Source organism: Oncorhynchus mykiss, chromosome 27 (assembly GCF_013265735.2).
Source record: "Oncorhynchus mykiss isolate Arlee chromosome 27, USDA_OmykA_1.1, whole genome shotgun sequence".
NCBI lineage: Eukaryota > Metazoa > Chordata > Actinopteri > Salmoniformes > Salmonidae > Oncorhynchus > Oncorhynchus mykiss.
This window is the reverse complement of record NC_048591.1, coordinates 10,966,194-10,986,440: the sequence shown is the minus strand read 5'-3', so window position 1 is coordinate 10,986,440 and position 20,247 is coordinate 10,966,194. Positions and strand designations below refer to the sequence as shown.

General features: G+C 40.5%; 1 protein-coding gene and 1 long non-coding RNA gene across 3 annotated transcripts in view; both read right to left on the bottom strand.

Annotated features, from left to right (window-relative positions):
* Positions 1-14,461, bottom strand: part of LOC110507545 (limbic system associated membrane protein) — a 1,153,754-nt gene extending 1,139,293 nt beyond the window's left edge. The window contains exon 1 of the mRNA XM_021587598.2: positions 14,240-14,461. Within this exon, the coding sequence (XP_021443273.1) occupies positions 14,240-14,303 (64 nt within the window). The 5' untranslated portion in view covers positions 14,304-14,461. The remainder of the gene's footprint in view (positions 1-14,239) is intronic.
* Positions 14,462-15,257: 796 nt separating this feature from the next.
* LOC118944743 lies at positions 15,258-19,508 on the bottom strand. 2 transcript variants are annotated; one of them, XR_005040046.1, is made up of 4 exons: positions 19,196-19,508; positions 18,177-18,382; positions 16,135-16,296; positions 15,258-15,859 (listed from the first exon to the last, which is right to left on the bottom strand). It is a non-coding gene; the product is annotated as an uncharacterized LOC118944743 (long non-coding RNA). The 2 variants fall into 2 exon arrangements; XR_005040045.1 differs by having other exon boundaries at positions 15,258-15,754; positions 19,196-19,503.
* Between the last annotated feature and the right edge of the window lie 739 nt (positions 19,509-20,247).

Below are 20,247 nucleotides of genomic sequence, written 5' to 3'. Positions count from 1 at the left end.
TTCTTCCAAAATGAAGGAGAAGCAAGAGAGAGAGAGTGAGAGACTTTCAGTTTCACTTGCTTAGCTAGCAAATGCAGCTAGCTAGTTTAGCCTACTCAAACATCCTTCACAAACAGAGGAATGCTTTGTTAGCTAGCTGGCAACGCAACACTGGAACTCTTCCAAGTCAAGATAAGCTTTTGGTTTTATTGAATTACTCACCCGCCGGTGTAAGTGCTAAACTGCTTACTGACTGAACACTGTAACATTACTGCATGATTGTAGCGGGTTTACTAATGCATTAGTTATATTAGCTATGTTGACTATGGTGTTACTTTAGCTAATATGGTGACAACGGCGTAGGCTGTGTGTAGCGATTATGATATGGTTTGGCTTGGAAAGGTTTTTTCGCCTGGTCACATACAGATGATGTGTTGATCATTGAAGTCCACAAGCAAAGGGAAAACGTTAGAGAAGGAGAGCGCATAGATGCGAGAAGGAGTATAGTGTGGCTGCTATGAAAGTGAGCTGTTTTTACATGTAGTCAGGTGTGTATTAATTCCGCCGATTCGGTTTCTCAAACGGAACAAAATCGTCATAAACGTACCTGTTTCTGTCCCATAGAAACTCTCGTATGCAACTGTTAGACTAATGATTACACCCTACAGTGGTTGCTCAACTAAACGTTTTGAGGTTATGCTGCGGGATTTAGAGGTAATTTGTGGTTTAGTAAGGTTTCCTGTGTCACTGCTTCATTCTCCAGACCAGCGCAAGGGAGAGTTAGAGTACTGATTATGCTTTTGGGTCCCAAGGTGCTAATGTGTCTCTGACAATGAATGGGTGACATAAACCAAATAGAAACTGACTTCAAAATTGAATTTCAATAAAATGAATGACGAGGATGAAGTAGGTGATTGAATTTAGAACAATAGTGTAAGAATTGCTATTCCTCTGTCCTGCACGCGCACATCCGGAAAAAACACATCATTTTTTTGTTTCTAGTCGTCAGTTTTACTTACTAAAACTGTTGTTACACTAAGGTTTTTATTCTAAGACAACGTTTCGTTGACTGAATATAAGCAAGTGATGTCTGCTAAATAATCAAGTTGGTGGCGCAGTCATATAGCCTCGGCACCTACATAAAGTTGACTGACTCACTTACTCATGGTACCAACATTCTTTCTGATAGTCTTTAATAAAGACATGATTTGGTTATCCTGACCTGTACACCATGTATTATAGTCACTAAAAGGAAAAATATTACCACCGTCTCTTGCGCATGTTATTTACCATATGGATCCATAACGAATTACTATGGGAATAAATATCACTGAATTACAGAAATATTGAAAGACTATTGAAGGTTCTTAACTGACATGCCTAGTTAAAGAAAGGACATGTGGTACAGTGCCATATGAGGGTTTGGTTTTTCATTTTTCGTTTTTCTCGAAATAGAAAAACCATAATATTAATCAAATTAATTTAGATACATTTCTTAAAATCAATCCCATATAATATGTTCTTACAAAAAATGTTTAAAATTCTCTAGTACAGTCAATCATTTTTGATTATTTGAAAACAAAATAATCTCAAAAATATCGTTAATGTTTTCAAACAATTGTTTTTCACAAGGGTTATTAGCAGGACAATTGACACGATATGGTCCCCAAAACACCTCTCTGACATAGGGTCCAGCATATTTCTTGATTATGTCATTGAATGTCTCTGTTTAATAGTCTCTAATAGGGAAAATAATTTACCACCGTCTCTTGCACATGTCATTTTTTTGCCCTCGTGAAAAATTCCCTGTGATATTAATTTAAAATCCTCCAATCCTCTAAATGTAATTATTGGGGGAGAGCCATATAGATTGCAAAATAGTTGGGAAGAGATGTTCGATGGCACATGGTTTATGAATTGACACGCGATTTTCCATTCCTGTTATTGTCTTTAAAAGGAAAAATATGACCACAGTCTCTTTGCGCATGACATTTTCCTTTCATAATGCATCCTTATTTACAAAGTGATGATTATTATTAATATTATATTTTCTCTCAGCGCACATTTGTAAATCACAAACTCTAAAAGTAATTGGAAAGGTAGATACAAATTATTTGTGACATTGTGGTTACAATAAAGAATGTAAACAAGATTTAAACAAGATGCTGTGTTTTTATTTACAGTAGTGATGGACACCTGGAAGCATTTTGAAAACAGGTTTTCAGAGGTGTACAGTAGTAATGCAGTACTGTAGCAGGTGTAGCCCATCATGCGAACAATGTTTCCATGATTGACCTGCTCAATGTTTCCATGAGCAGGATAATAGACTCTTCATAGCCCTGCTACTGTAGCTGTGAAAATCCCCCAATTTGCTATGTATTCAATGCTTAAGTACTCTAAAGTGTTACATTTCTAACTCTAGACCTCAAGCAACCGCAAAATGTCAGAGAGCCATATAGATTTCAAAATATTCAAGAAGAGATTCCATGGCACAGCTGGATGCCAGAAGTGTGCACAAAGAATTCCAAGAGTGTGCAAGGCTGTCATCAAGGCAAAGGGGGGCTACTTTGAGGATTCTAACATCTAAAATATATTTTGATTTGTTTAACACTTTTTTGGTTACTACATGATTCCATATGTGTTATTTCATAGTTTTGATGTCTTCACTATTGTTCTACAATGTTGAAAATAGTAAAAATAAAGAATAACCTTTGAATGTGTAGGTGTTTCCAAACTTTTGACTGATACTGTATATTTATTCTCCGGGCTCTGATTTCATCGGATTTAAACCAAATAGCACTGGAATCGAACTGAAAGTCATCCAACCCAATATAACACTGTATATCAGTCAAACCTGTGTGACCATACAAAACACAGACCAGTAGATAAACATATTTTGGGCTATGATGCCACTAAAAGGGTAACAAAAGCTTCTGACAACAGGATCCAATACTGCAGTATATTGGAATCATGGATCATCATGATTGAATGTAATATGATACAGAATTCTCATATTAAAGCAGATCGACTGGTGGCTGTCATCGCTGCTTGCAGCCATATTCATAATCTGACAATGTACCATTTCAAATCTCTACAGTCAAATGAATGCTTCCCGGGAAAAACATGGTAATTTGGCTGTAAAGTGACAAAGTTCTGATTAAAGACCATGGAGTCGCATTAGTCCCTGATTCTCATGCTGATTAACATTTTAAAGCCCAGGGTTTGTTAGTGTCACATAGGGAGGCTGCTATTGAGAGTTTCACATAAACAAGTAAGTCAACTATTCAAGACTAAAATCATACTGGCTCATGGTGACAAAAAATAAATGATTTCTGGAAATGTAAGGGGTGTCTGCGAATCAAAAAAAACAATTTTGTCTGTCGCCACTACTATTGTCGCCTAACCTTGTTGCATTCCCATTTCCCTCTTCAAAAGGACCACAATTGAAATAAGCTTTTGAGCGTTATCCTTGATGATTTTCTTAAATTGTATGTGGAGGCGTCACCAGCTGGAGCACCATTTCTTTATTTAACTAGGTAAGTCAGTTAAGAACAAATTATTATGTTCAATGACAGCCTAGGAACAGTGGGTTAACTGCCTTGTTCAGGGGGAGAACAACACATGTTCTTTTACCTTGTCAGCTTGGGGATTCAATCTTGCAACCTTTCGGTTACTAGTCCAACGCTCTAACCACAAGGCTACCTGCCGCCCTTATGTATGTATTACCAAAAAAAAAGTAAAATAAATTAAATCAAGGATTCCTCCCGTGTTGCTGCTGCCAGCTCTCTGCTCCCACTCCCCACAGGAATGAGCACGAGCAGGACCGAAGCAGTCATGCCTGGGAACTTTAATAAACATCAAATGTGTTATTAGTGGCTGTCATAATGAAGAAATTAAGAACAGACTGCCAAATGCAAATGACACACACCGGCGGCATAATTCTTAACAGGATCACCGTGTCAGCATAGAAAGAAAGAAAGAAAGAAAGAAAGAAAGAAAGAAAGAAAGAAAGATGAACACCCCATAATTCTTGCCAGAAGAAGAATGTCTGTCCTTCAGCGCTTTAACAACAGTACTCTACAAAATGTGTTTATACAGTATTAAAGCTCACATGTTCTGGATCCTTCTCAGATGTACTGCTCTGTTGTCAGGTTACCTCATATGGTGCTACTTTGATAAACCTCCCTGTTTGGAAGACTGAAGATATCTAAAAGTCATACTTTCTAGATATTCCTGTTGCTGCAGGAGTAGCTAATGATTTCCCAAATGTGTGTTGATGTAGCACTGGCAAACACACACAGACACACACACACACACACAGACACACACACACACAAACACACACACACACACACACACACACGTATGTACATCTAAACCAGCTATTCTCTTCACTCCTTACCATTGCTAATTCACTGAAGATACATCTTTGGCAACCTCACAAAGGGTTTACGGGGAGACTAATTGCTATGACAAATAACGTCATTACATTAATTGATACCCTATCAATCATCACCTGGACAAAAAAAGAGGTATGATCAGAATGAAATGCCATTACAGGTGCTGTTTAGTACCTAGAGATATTTGGGTAATCATAGCAGGGGTGGTCAACAACAATGACAATCATCCAGTGATAGAGCTTACCCAAGAAAAACTTTACAAAAAGGACTAATACCCGGTAAATAAGTTGGCACACTCAAAAATAAAGGCAGACATAAATATCTTCTTAACTCAGACTTGTATACAGGTACTGACGTTTAGACGTCACATGACTTCTTTCTGAGAGATCCATTTTTAATGTCTCTCGCATTCCAATGTGTGGACCAGTTTACCACAGCCCAGGTACCTTTGCAATGGCAGTCGGTGTCCCACGTTTCTCTATGCAATAGTGATCTAATTCCATTAGTCCATTAGGGATGTGGTGATTCATTATCGGACTGGTAACAAGATTAAGTTTGAGGAAAACAGAGCTTACAACTATTTTTTCTACAACTGAACTCAAAGTGGAAAATGTACTAATGAAAATTACAAAGTGTTATTTCCTCTAATTAAATCTGAAACCTCTGGAGGATAGGTTTGGCAACCCGATAAACAAGAAAATAGAAAACCCTCCCTGTTGCACGTCAAACCAACTGGCTGGTGGAAAGACTGGAAACAGAACTGAAACTAAAAGCCTCAGGTTCATAACAACTCTCTAAAGCTCAGAGCCTAAATTTTGTAAACAGAACCCTCACCAAGACAGCACTGTCTGTCTGTCAGTGGTTGTTTCTTATAGTGTATAACGAGGGAAACCACGGTGTGAAACGAATCCATTCACAATTATACAGTCAATCTTAATTACGGAGCTTTGGGAAAACAGGTAAGGGTCTGGATTCCAGAGAAGAAGGATGGCGGTGGATATTAAATGAAACATGAGACAAATCGCTTTCCTGCAAGGTTCACTACATCCTAACATTTCTTGAGACATTTGTATCATTTATAATCTAGAGAGATTAATAACAATTATTACCTGACATTTCCTAGCCACATGTGGATAAAACCGCTTTAGAGTGCCAGAATCAATACAGTTTGAATGATCACCTCTTGTCGCTGGGAAGAAAAAAAAACAGATCACTGTCTTCAGGGAATGCTGGAGATGTGCATCTGCCAGTAAGGCAAAGATGAAACCAGAAGGCTTGAAACTCAAGAAATGGAGCCAAGGAAGTGTTTGTCAACCATTATAAAGAGACAAAATGGAGTATGTGGTCCGGGAAACAAGCTGTGTTTTAAGTCATCCGTTGAAAGAGTGTTTTGATACCTTAACGTTGTTCAGACTATACTCTGGTAGTGAGCTGGAACTTGACAGATGAAAGATGTTTCTGAGTCTATTCTGGAGTCACTGAAGCACACTATTACATATGCCAGGTGTTGTGGAGAGAACTGGGAAAACAAAGGCTGAGAAAGAGTTACGTACAGTGCCTTTGGAAAGTATTCAGGTCTCACATTTTGTTACGTTACAGCCTTATTCTAAAATGTTTTTTATTTTATTTTTTTTAATTTTTTATCCTCATCAATCTACACACAGTACCACATAATGACAAAGCAAAAACAGGTTGAGAAATGTTTGTATATGTATTACAAATAAAAAATTAAATATCACATTCACATAAGTATTCAGGCCCTTTACTCAGTATTTTGTTGAAGCACCTTTGGCAGCGATTACAGTGTTCAATTTGTCTCATGTCTTCTTAGGTATGATGCTACAAGATTGGCACACCTGTATTAGGGGAATTGCTACCATTCTTCTCTGCAGATCCTCTCAAGCTCTGTCTGGTTCGATGGCGTCACTGCATAGCTATTTTCAGGTCTCTCCAGAGATGTTAGATCGGGTTCAAGTCCAGGCTCTTGCTGGGCCACTCAAGGACATTCAGAGACTTGTCCCGAAGCTACTCCTGTGTTGTCTTGGCTATGTGCTTAGGGTCATTGTCCTGTTTGAAGGTGAACCTTCGCCCCAGTCTGAGGTCCCGATCGCTCTGGAGCAGGTATTCATAAAAAATCTCTCTGTATTTTCTCCATTCATCTTTCGCTTGATCCTGACAAGTCTCGAAGTCCCTGTCGCTGAAAAACATCCCCACAGCATGATGCTGCCACTAACATGCTTCACCATAGGGATGCTGCCAGGTTTCCTTCAGACGTGATGCTTGGCATTCAGGCCAAAGAGTTCAATCTTGGTTTCATCAGTCCAGATAATCTGGTTTCTCATGATCAGAGTCCTTTAGGTGCCTTTTGGCAAACTCCAAGCGGGCTGTCATGTGCTTTTGACTGAGGAGTGGCTTCCGTCTGGCCACTCTACCATAAAGGCCTGATTGGTGGAGTTCTGCAAGGTTCTCCTTCTGGAAGGTTCTCCCATCTCCACAGAGGAATTCTGGAACTCTGCCAGTGACCATCGGGTTTCTTGACCAAGGCCCTTCTCCCCCGATTGCTCATTTTGGCCGGGTGGCCAGTTCTAGGAAGAGCCTTGGTGGTTCCAAACTTCTTCCATTTAAGAATTATGGAGGCCACTGTGTTCTCAATGCTGGAGAAATGTTTTAGTACCCTTCTCCAGATCTGTGCCTCGACACAATCCTGTCTCAAAGCTCTACGGACAATTCCTTCGACTTCATGGCTTGGTTTTTGCTCTGTCCTGTATTGTTAACTGTGGGACAGGTGTATGCTTTTCCAAATCATGTCCAATTAAGTGAATTTATCACAGGTGGACTCCAATCCGGTTGTAGAAACATCAAGGATAATCAATGGAAACAGGGTGCACCTGAGCTCAATTTCGAGTCTCATAGCAAAGGGTCCGAATACTTATGTAAATAAGTATTTGCAAAAATTTATGAAAATCAGTTTTTCTTTGTCATTATTGGGTATTGTGTGTAGATTCATGAGGGGGAAAAATTATTTAATACATTTTAGAATAAGGCTGAAACTAGGGATGCACGATATATCAGTGAACATATCGGGATTGGCCGATATTAGATAAAAATGCCGAAATTGGTATCGGCCCGATGTCTAATTCAACGCCGATGTGCAAAACCGATGTCAAAGCTGTCATGCATGCCTATATAACGTAGGTACATGACGTCATGACGCCACGTACAATTTTACGCTACACGTGCAACACAGCATTCCTAAACTAGCCCACAATGCCTGCTGTGTGGATCGAACAGTCAACAAGTCGAGCAATCATTTGAAAGAGTAAGAAAATTTCAGCGTGACTACTCAAAGGCAAAATCCATTAATGCCAAGATAATGGAATTTGTTGCCCTTGACAATTAACAGTTCTCTGTCATGGGTGATGTTGTCTTTCGCCGTCTGGTCGAGCACCTGTACACATGTTGCCCTACCGGGAGTTACACAGTAATAGCCTCATTGCTATTAGCTTCACGACATACTATGGAATGCCGTTTGGAATGCAGTTTGGAATACCGTTTGGGTCTTGGCGTGTCAAAAAAGACACACGTCAAAGACACACGTCAAATAACACTATTTGACAAGTCAATAACACTATTTCAATAGTCAAATAAGCTTTTCATTTGACAAGTCAAACACAATTCTATTATTGAATGTTGTATTTTCTGAATTTGCACGCGCAAGCCAAGCACCACCACTACTATCACTAGCACTGTCAAAGCTGTACAAAAAAGTCTGCAAACAAGCAAACACCGGCCACGAACGATGTGTTTACAATACCGCATTGGTAATAAAGCATTATTTGTTTGATCGCAACGTCTGAGGTCGCTAGCTTTAGCTTGGTACCTAGCTAGCACCAATACAACCAGCCTGAAAACAATGACTAGTAGAAACTGGTAGACACGTGCTGTTAACCTATTGAAATTGCACTTCAGTTCATGAAAATAAATAGCTAGCCAGCTACTTAACCCTGTTGCCCAAAGCTAACATTATAAGCAGCCAGCTAGCTTCATCTGGCTAGTGAGGCTCAACTGGACCGGGTTATGTGTTGTGGAGCTAGCCACAATAAGGATTAGGCACAATAGTGGAATTTGAGGTTTGCCTTCAAAATAAAAGTACCGCTTTGAAAGTGATGCAGAAGGTCACTACAATTGGTGGAATCATGCCATATTTAGACTAGATAATGGTAAACAAGGTTGGAATGTGAAGCAATGAAATGTGGTAATAGTCTACTCGGAAACACTTACAGAACACAACTGTGAAGAGTTTACGCGAACATTAGCGTTGTAGCTTTTATCGCAGGACTGTGACTGTGTGAAATCCCCTCCCCAGTCAGTCTAATGTGTGTATTGACATTCATATTGCACTGTACAGTTTTACCTAAGGATTTGTTGACCCAAGATAATTTTTCCCAACGTCCTCAGAGTTATTAGACTCCAAAACATCCACGCAGTATTGTTTTTCCTCCGGAATAGTGTTCAATACACATAGTTGTTTCAGAGTCCCGCAGTAAGAGCTCCGATGCTAATGTTCTCTGGGTGTCACTGAGTAGACTGATACCTTTTTTTTATGACCAGCACTTTAGGTGTGCGAGACAACTTTACCAGCATCGTTGTGACATATGAAATATAAGTGATTGTGTAATCAATGTGTAATAACTACGTAAAAAATGTATGAACGTGTTCAATTATTATGTGACATGCAGTCATGTTCAGGTCGTGATTGGTGAACAAGCTTAATTGACACGTCAAATAGTGTTATTTGACACACAAAGACCCAAACGGTGTTTCATAGTATGAGAAATCCTGGTTGAGAATGAAACAACTGAACAGATGAACAAGGAAACAGCACAGCACAGAAAGTAAGTGAACAAAATAGGTTTTGATTATGTTTTACTGGTAATGGGGACATACGTAAATGCCAACAAAATAACTTTTTGGTCAGTGTGGTGTGTGTGTAACCTTTATTTAACTAGGCAAGTCAGTTAAGAACAAATTCTTATTTACAATGTTGGCCTACACCGGCCAAACCTGGACAACGCTGGTCCAATTGTGTCCCGCCCTATTCACTGCCGGATGTGATACGGCCTGGATTCGAACCAGGGACTATAGTGACGCATCTTGCACTGAGATGCAGTGCCTTAGACCTCTGCGTCCATGAGTGTGTGTTAACTATTTAACTGTACTAGAATGCTTAAAAGGCTGCAAAATTTTTAAATATCGGTTATTGGTTAGCTCTATCGGTTATCGGTTAGCTGTAATGTAACAAAATGTGGAAAAAGTCAAGGGGTCTGAATACTTTCCGAATGCACTGTATTAGCCCAGGTACCAAACAGAAAAATATGTCCCTAAATATGTCCTTTCTCCTGATAAAACCTAAGTGACTGTGTGCATGTAAGACACACCAACGACATCCTCAACCAGCCAGACAGCAAAGAGCTGGGAAACAACTGCACTTAGCATTGGGTTGATGAAAAATGCAGAGGATTGTTTGAGTAGGCCGGTTATAGAGGTCAGTAATCAGGATCAGACGGGCTTGTTCAAGACAGGCACAGAAGGAGTACTGCTTGCTTCATTACAACAGTGGTACACTACTTATAGACAAGCAAGAAGATGATCCTGGATTTGCATCACTATGAAAGGAAGTAAAACCTCTGAAGTTGGACTTCAAGATGAGATTCAGAAACAGAGATAATATGATATCAGGGACTGGAAGGCAGAGGAATAATAATACTAATAAGAGTCTCCTCATTTCATTTTTCTATTAGAGTATCTATCGGCTGAATTCCAACATTGTTTATGAAGATAAATTGATTCGATTTTTGCATATAGAGGTGTATTTTGGCTTCCCTCTACGCATCCGTCCAGATTGTCCATTCACCTATTTCAGCCGTGATGAATATGTCAGTTTGCCCTGAGAGAACAAACAGATAAAACACAAAATATGTGGATTCCAACTTGCATGACCGTTATTATGATTATGATTCTCACTGGAAGAGGGTTCTACACCTGCATTGCTTGCTCTTTTGGGGGTTTAGGCTGGGTTTCTGTATAGCACTTTGCGACAACTGCTGATGTAAAAAAAAAGGGCTTTATAAATACATGTGATTGATTGATTCTTCCATAGAGAGATACAGTTAGAGAGATACAGCTATTGAAATATTACTATTGATTATGATAAAATCAAATTGAAAAAAAAAAGAGTTTACACTAATATAGGGAATTTTGCACGTGGGTTGTTGATTAAAAACGCATCACTTGAATCAACAGCAAAGAGATGCAAAGATGGCCCCGGTGGAGTATATTAAAAACATTTGCGAGAGCTTGAAATTGATGTAACCTCTTAGAATTTGTCTAGGGTTTCAACATTTCAGTTGCTTTCATGTGTTTCACCCTTCTGATGAAATTTCAACATGCTTTGGTGTGCTGCTCAACAGAATTGTATTAGATTGTCACCATGAATAGACGGTTTGTTTGCCATTGTTCTTTGTAGCTACATAGGAGGACACCGAAGTCCGGACCTCTGTCATTTCAGTCAGGGTCTCGTACTGTTGAGAGGTAGAAAAGTTTAATTAGACTATGTTAGTTAAATATTTTTAGATTGGTATATTAGTCTAGCCAGATATCTAAACTTGTCGTAATCATGGCCGAATTACCGACCGGGCACGTGCCCAGGGGCTCTGACCTCCAGGGGGCCCCAATTGATTTTGTTAGTCACTCTAACTCAGATATCAAATTGTCAAACTCATGGCAAAACATGTAGAATTGTAGGAAATGTGCTTTTAAAACTGCAAAGATATCAGCCGCTCCGGGCATCACTAAAACTCAGACCCTGGCTACGGCCCTGCTTGTGAATTCAGTTACGTGTTATATGTTTTCACTTTGTGAAGGACAGGTCAGCTAAATTCCACGTGCTATCGATAAAATGCGATAGTAATAGACCTAAATGCAGTCAACACGGCTCTTTATGCCAAAGGTCGGGGGCATATAGCCCCAGTATGCAGCAGTTTTCATTTCCAAACCTCTCCAAGGTGCACAGAAACTTCTCCTGTGCCTGCGCTCTGGAAACCAACAACATCCATACGGAGCACATCAAGGCCCTGTAGTGCTAACCTGAAGGGATGAGGAGAGAAGCCCCTCCAACACACCACGTTTACGGTTAGCGATCCGTTTCACCCCAAACTACCAGAGGATCACAGGCACCAGAAGACTTGCACAGGGAACAGAGAGATAATTGCAATTTTCCTGGGATGGGGCTCTGAGAAGTGAAGCGTTGTGGACATTAAAGAGGCCGAAAGCGAGGTGGCGCGGGGGGAGTATAAAGGTGTATTGCTCTGATTGTCTCTATTGTCTTTTATTCCAGACCCAACTCAGGCCCTGTCTCTGCTTCTCCCTCTCCCTCCCTCCCTGTGACCACAGCACAATATTTACACCCTTCCCCAGCCCAGCTCACCTCAGAGGAACCCCCACCACATCTTGCCTACAACCAACCACAGAGACATGGTTGGAATACAGGAAGATCCAACAAAACACACTAGTCAATTCAGTCGTATCTGTTCCAATAGGGGGAGTCTGTGGACTCTAAAGTGGGGAGGAAAATCACTAGTCCCCAAAGAGAGATCAATGTGGACTCCAGTGAAAGGCCGGGCGAGAGAGAGCATCAACACAAATCCTCCAATAGCATTCATTATTTAGACTGTTTAACTCGATCTTTCCAATTCATTTCTGAATGTGTGCTTATTCCCTGTGCCCTTGACATTCTGAAAGACATTTATTTCAACAGATTATAAAATCTAGCATCCGCTGACTTTATTTAAGGATCGTTCTCTTGTTTCCGAGGGGAAGGCACTATTTTCCTTCGAATAAGCATATTTCACTATCGTGTTCCTCCCAGGTGCCTAGTGTGAATTAATTACCACAGCTATCCTTCTGAATTTCTGCTATACCATCTCTGTATAATTGACAAAAGTCATTTTTCCTCAGAAAAGATTAACAGCATCAACACCATTAAACAACTCTGTACCTCAAGGTTCCTAATTCTTCCCATCAGAAAAGGATGAACCAAAAAACAAAGAAAGAAAATGGAAGGCACAAAGCCAGACTGCTGTTTTCTTCCTCTTATTTCAACTGCAAAGTCATGTCTTTTTTCAACATACAGTATGTAAGGGAACAATCCACTACTGGATATGATGTGCTATGAAAGCCCCAAATAGTGCATGTGCTCTATGAAGAGCAGATACAGTACATGTGCTCTATGAAGCAGCCATACTAAATACTTTACATTCTCCTGACTTCAATAGTGATCTATGGTACAGTTTCATTACTAGTTAACCATGTTGGCTGTACTGCACTCAGAAGAGGCTCCATCTCCAAAGATAAATTAACAGTGGGCATTTAGAGCAACATGTTGACTTGCCTACACCAATTCATTTAACAGATGAGCATTATGTTAATAGAACAAGAAGGGTAAGTTAAAGTTAGATGAAGAGGAAAAGTGGGCCAGCGAGGAGGACCAGACATGATCGAGGCCACCAACCCGTGACATTGCCCCAAGGCGTGAAACATGGCCAGACTGGTTAAGCATACAGATCAAAGTGGACATTTTGTTGTGTATCTCCTGCTGTGGTTCCATGTAAACAGGCCTAGTGTATATTAGGAAGACCTCATACGACATCCCCTGGCAGTTGTCTATAACATACATTCTGCTGTCATGATAAGGCTGAATCATGCCTTGCATTTCATAGAATATATTAGACATTTCATAAGTTAGAGCTGGAAGCCCCTAGAGTTGTTGACCTGGAGGTTGTGGTTTCATTCAAAGCCATTTCCTAATTAAGCCCCATTGAGTTGTTTATTGACTACTGTGCTGGATTTCACAGCTCACCATAAATGCACACACAACTCCTTTAGAATCAGACAATTAACAAACTACTTCAATAGTCATGTCACAATGGAAATCATTTACCAATTTAGAATTAGTCTGCACACAGGGGTCTTTGGGTAACTGGTCATCATCAGGAACACCCAAAAGACAGAACCACAAGGTAGCGGGTTTGAATCTTGTGCAGGCCAACCCTTGAATTTCCTATATTAGTGTTCGTAGTGGGATGCTGCCATGAGGGCATCAGAGATGTACCCAGTCATAAATAACTGTGGAAAGAGACGGATTATATACTAGTGGACATGACCTTAGTACACCAGCAACCTGTTCAATGCAGGCCTATTGGTGTTGTGTAGATGTTGTACTGCACATACCGTCACAAGAAGCTGTCTAAAGCTAGGCAGGGATGGGCCTGGTTCATTTAACCCTTCTAATATCCTTGTGTCGTTGCTATAGCCTAAATGTATTCTCAGTCGACTTATCTTGTCAAATAAGGCTTTTATAAATTAATATCAGACACTTTTGTGTATAATTATTGAGGTTACTGTATCAATTGAAGTCTCCACTGCCACCACGCCCCATTCAGTTTGAATGGTATTGGTGTCATCTTCAAGTACTTTCCAATATCTCCCCCTCCCCCGTGTGTGTAAAGTGTAGCCTACTTCTCCATGTGTGCGTAAGTTCACTATTTGTGTCTCCATGTGTGCGTAAGTTCACTATTTGTGTCACGAGAGCAATAAATAGGCAAGGATGAACGTCACAAATACGAGGGATAAATAAGACGTAGAAGACACCAGAGGTAGCTGATCAAAGCTGCACAGAGGCGCAGCAGGCGTAGGTACCCAAAAGGAATTCCTCTGACTCCAAACTGAAAAGAAATGATGTGATTGGTCATCTAAAGCAACACAATTATATTGAAAAAAAAGAACTAGAATGCAACCCGTACCTTGAAATCCAAAGAAGAAAAAGAACCCCGGGATCCAAATTGTGTGTATCCAGAAGCAATTCATGTTGTCCTCGTCAGCTCCAAAACCTCTCCTGAATGTCAATGTACTTCTAGTGCAGGTCTTTTTGCAATAATTTCTTGAGAAGGCAGTATTGTCTTTTGGTAGAAGTGATGCTCAGACGGCGTATAGCTCCAAGGCTGTGTCCCAATGCTGCAGAGCACTATACAACTCAAGAGCTTGAGCGCTAAATGCAGCCTATTTGCAATCACTACTAGTTGTGCGCTTCAGCACTTCTCTCTGCAGATCGTCACTGCCACCTAGTGGATAAGCAAGTACCTAGAAAAACACAAGTTGGACATCATCTTCTGATTATTGGATACGGACTCATGCTTCACCATGGAGTCACCAGTCAGCCTATGTTCCAGCTGTGTTTATAGTGCAATTTCATTGGTTATTTCAGCAACGCTTTATGGATCGACAGTCAAGCGTGCCTATCATCTAGAATAACATTCTGAAACATTGCATAACATCTGACCTGACCTGTTGAATTGCATTAATGACTTCCAGAGGCTGGTGGGAGGCTCATTGTAATGGCTGGAATGGAATTAATGAAACGGAGTCAAACATGTGGTTTCCAGCCATTACAATGAGCCTCCCACCAGCCTCTGGAAAGCATTAATACAATTCAACAGGTCAGGTCATGTTTGACTCCGTTTCATTAATTCCATTCCAGCCATTACAATGAACCTGTCCTCCTATAGCTCCTCCCACCAGCCTCCACTGTTATTTTCACATCTGACAATATTTCACTCTTAACACCACTGTAGCTACACTGTAAAACTTTTCCCTGTAAAATTACAGTATTAAACTGGCAATTGTGGTGACAGTGTAATGCTGTAAATTTACAAGGAAATACCTACAGTAATATACAATTATTTTACAGTACTAAGCAGCATTGCAGGTTGTCTTTAGAAGACAGCTCCCTGGAATGTAATATTGTAAGAAAAACTATTTGTATACAAAGATATATATTTATTCAAATTCATAACATGAATTTCACATGAATTGCACTTTAACCACAAAGAACAACATTTACATCTCCAGATAGTAGGGGAGAGAGAGAGACAGAGAGAGAGATACAATGATAAGAACATTGCCAAATACTGGTCAATAATGTACTTCACCATACACAGACCAAGACATCAGAATAGGCCATTCTTGACAATACAGGATTATGTAAGAAAAAAATAAAATCTAAACAGATCAATGAAAAATAGGGAAACAGTTGAACAGTGAGACATTTTTACAAAAAAATTATAACAAGAACTGCTTGCCTACCTGTCTTAGAGAGAAACGAGAGAGATCGAGAGAGGAAAGGGCTGAGAGAGAAGGATGGATAGAGAGGAGAGAGCAGGGCTACACTGGAGCCAGAGTAGCATGCTACCTCAAGCCAACACAGGCTCCGGGATGGAGCAAGCAGATCATTTGCTGACCCAACCCACATGGCAGGATTTCTGAGAGAATGAGAGATGCAAACAAGTCTCGAATAAATCTCAGTGGCGTGCAGGGTATCACCCCAATTTTTGAAACTCCGATCCTCCTTAGCTCTGATATGTCAACTAAGACAAACATGGAAATAGAAAGAATAGAGAGAGATTGCTATTACTACTACTACCATCACTACTACTATTGCTATCATTACTACTACTGTCAATACTACTACTACTGCTATCAATACTACTACTATTGCTATCACTACTACTGTCAACACTACTACTACAACTACTATCACTACTACTATCAATACTACTACTATTACTCGCTAGGTAAAAAGGCAGATGACAATTGACAAATAGAGTTTCTGATCATCAGGTGTGTGTGTTTGTGTACTTACATGTTGTAGTTTTTCCCCTCAAACTCCTTCAGGTCTGTGAGAAAGCGTGTAACATTTTGGCCAATTGGCAATGGCTTCCTCTGAACGACCTTTCCAGTTTTGCAGCTCACTCCTGCTTTCGCTGTGCATTTGGTTCCTTCAGGGTTTATTCGAACCAGGAACCTGCAAAAACCCAACATATACTCTTAGAAAAAGGGTTCCCGAAAGGGTTCTTGGCTGTCCCCGTAGGAGAACCCTTTTGGGTTCCAGGTAGAACCCTCTGTGGAAAGGGTTCTACATGGAACCCAGAAGAGTTCTACCTGGAACCAAAAGGGTTATACAGTGGGGCAAAAAAAGTATTTAGTCAGCCACCAATTGTGCAAGTTCTCCCACTTAAAAAGATGAGAGAGGCCTGTAATTTTCAGTATAGGTACACTTCAACTATGACAGACAAAATGAGAAAAGAAATCCAGAAAATCACATTGTAGGATTTTTTATGAATTTATTTGCAAATTATGGTGGAAAATAAGTATTTGGTCACCTACAAACAAGCAAGATTTCTGGCTCTCACAGACCTGTAACAACTTCTTTAAGAGGCTCCTCTGTCCTCCACTCATTACCTGTATAAATGGCACCTGTTTGAACTTGTTATCAGTATAAAAGACACCTGTCCACAACCTCAAACAGTCACACTCCAAACTCCACTATGGCCAAGACCAAATAGCTGTCAAAGGACACCAGAAACAAAATTGTAGACCTGCACCAGGCTGGGAAGACTGAATCTGCAATAGGTAAGCAGCTTGGTTTGAAGAAATCAACTGTGGGAGCAATTATTAGGAAATGGAAGACATAAAAGACCACTGATAATCTCCCTTGAATCTGGGGCTCCACGCAAGATCTCACCCCGTGGGGTCAAAATGATCACAAGAACGGTGAGCAAAAATCCCAGAACCACACGGGGGGACCTAGTGAATGACCTGCAGAGAGCTGGGACGAAAGTAACAAAGCCTACCATCAGTAACACACTACGCCGCCAGGGACTCAAATCCTGCAGTGCCAGACGTGTCCCCCTGCTTAAGCCAGTACATGTCCAGGCCCGTCTAAAGTTTGCTAGAGAGCATTTGGATGATCCAGAAGGAGATTGGGAGAATGTCATATGGTCAGATGAAACCAAAATATAACTTTTTGGTAAAAACTCAACTCGCCGTGTTTGGAGGACAAAGAATGCTGAGTTGCATCCAAAGAACACCATACCTACTGTGAAGCATGGGGGTGGAAACATCATGCTTTGGGGCTGTTTTTCTGCAAAGGGACCAGGACAACTGATCCGTGTAAAGGACAGAATGAATGGGGCCATGTATCGTGAGTTTTTGAGTGAAAACCTCCTTCCATCAGCAAGGGCATTGAAGATGAAACGTGGCTGGGTCTTTCAGCATGACAATGATCCCAAACACACCGCCCGGGCAACAAAGGAGTGGCGTCGTAAGAAGCATTTCAAGGTACTGGAGTGGCCTAGCCAGTCTCCAGATCTCAACCCCATAGAAAATCTTTGGAGGGAGTTGAAAGTCCGTGTTGCCCAGCAACAGCCCCAAAACATCACTGCTCTAGAGGAGATCTGCATGGAGGAATGGGCCAAAATACCAGCAACAGTGTGTGAAAACCTTGTGAAGACTTACAGAAAACGTTTGACCTCTGTCATTGCCAACAAAGAGTATTTAACAAAGTATTGAGATAAACTTTTGTTATTGACCAAATACTTATTTTCCACCATAATTTGCAAATAAATTAATTAAAAATCCAAAATTTCTCATTTTGTCTTACATAGTTGAAGTGTACCTATGATGAAAATTACAGGCCTCTCTCATCTTTTTAAGTGGGAGAACTTGCACAATTGGTGGCTGACAAAATACTTTTTTGCCCCACTGTACATGTACCTGGAATCAAAAAGGGATCTTCAAAAGGTTCTCTAATGGGGACAGCCAAATAACCATTTTAGGTTCTAGATAGCACCTTTTTTCATAAGAATGACATAAATATGTTACATTTATTGATCAAGATCTCACCTCTTTGGTTGAAGGACTGAAGCAATTCCCGGCACTGTATTGGCGTCAAATGGTATTTCATGTCCTCCAGCTGAACATATTCAAGGGTGTTAATATTCTCCACTCCAACATTTGCCCTGAGATGCTCCAACAAAGATCTCACCATCTCGGTCTCCAACTCAGGCAACTGGTGTTCAATTGCATCTTGAAGACCCTCCATGCCTACACTGGTTTAAGGAAAACACAATGAGTGATGCAGGGAAACAAAGAAATCTGACACTTCAAACTGGTAGTGGGTAATAATTACTCTCACTATCTTCATTAATACACACATTATTAATCAGAGAATCTGGTATAAAATGAACCCCGAGATCGACCTGCGACACAGAATGATACACCCCAACAATTAAATGAACCTGTGATTCTGTGACCAGAATCAGTGAGATCTTTCCAAATGTGTATCCGTCACCATTTTCTCGGCCTTTAGTGTATGTTGTTACTTTGTATACAATTTTAGACACCTCTGCAGTGCTTTGCTTTGTGAACCCTTTTGACTGTACAGCTCCCTGAATGGCATTGTTTTATAATTGCTCCTCAAATGAATTCACAACACCGACAACTTCAATGCTATGTGGAAACAATTGGCCACTGATTGTAGTAACTGGTGGCTCTCAGACAAGTTTTCTTGCACATTCCTTGAAGTAGGAGTGCGTGCTCTCAAACCTCTGGTGTCCACAAACAAATGAGTCACCCAAATTGCAGGATGAGTTCGGGGTAGTGTAACAAGCAGTGATGCTTTGGTGCAAGGGCACCCCACAAGCAAAACCGTAGTTCACCACATTTCAATGTTTTTTTGCATGAGAAATTAATGCTTTAATATTTAGGAAACAGAAATTGCAGGATTTACACCTGTACATTCCCAATAAAGCTACTTCCACCTACCAGCCAGCCTGCATGCACACACCAAAATAGCTAACATTAGTAGCTTAGTATAGAAAACCTGCAGTAGGTATATAGACGTATATGGAATAAGTACATACCTAACAGCTGCTCAAAAATATTTAGACGACTTTTCCACGAAAATACAAAATAAAATAGCTTGAGTAGAACAGACAGCTTATTTTCTCGAGTCTTCCATCACAGACCGTTTGGCGCGGAGCATCGCATTAGTGTAAATCAAGTCTGTTCTCAAGGCAGGCCTGGTTGTAGCGTAAACTCACCCCATTCCGTACAAATGTGCGCAACCGCAACATTCAAACGAGGCTACAAAGAAAACTAATGGGACTGTAGCAACTGTGTTGACGTCAAAATCGAGGGTGTGAACTACGTTTCTATTCAAGCATTGATCGACATGGTAATGGTCTGTTATAGGAGAAAAGATGAAAAAACTGACCCTCAGTTACATCTTGACGTGTCATGTCGTTACGTACAGCACGTGTAAAGCAACTATTTCTGTTTTACAATCTCTCTCCACCAGGTGTAGCACTTCTCTCATCATTTAGAAACAAGAAATGGACAGCTGCGGGGGTAAGGGGGGTACATAGTCATTTTTTGCGTCATCATTGCATGTGATCATCATTCTCAAAGCTGCTGTTTACTTCTAAGATCACTTTAGCACCGCCCTAAAAACCTGATTCAAATTCGACACAAACCTTCAAATAGGTATGTAATGACACATTATATAAACTCTTTATAGTGTTTTATTTACATTTTAGAGGCGATAAGGTGATAAGTTGGACAGATCGAGTGAAAAAAAAGCAATTTTTCCAGACAACATCTCTCTTCCCCACCCGCCATTTTTAAAAAGACCCGACGGGGCTCATTGCCTGCTTGATTTATGCCGAAACTAGCAGCGTTTAGGTCATGCAATTTATTCTGTTGGAAAGGGGAGAAATTGTGCTTTACAATGGTATTGACATTACAGTTGGACCAAGGCGATGTACCAGTTGACTGAGTTTATGTTAGATCGGTTCGAGTCGCGTCGAGGACATTGTTAGCATTTTAGCTTTCCCTAATCTTTACCTAATTATCCTAACCTGCTGCTTAAATTCTCGTAACCTACTAAGAAAAGCAACTTCTGCTAGTCAAAACC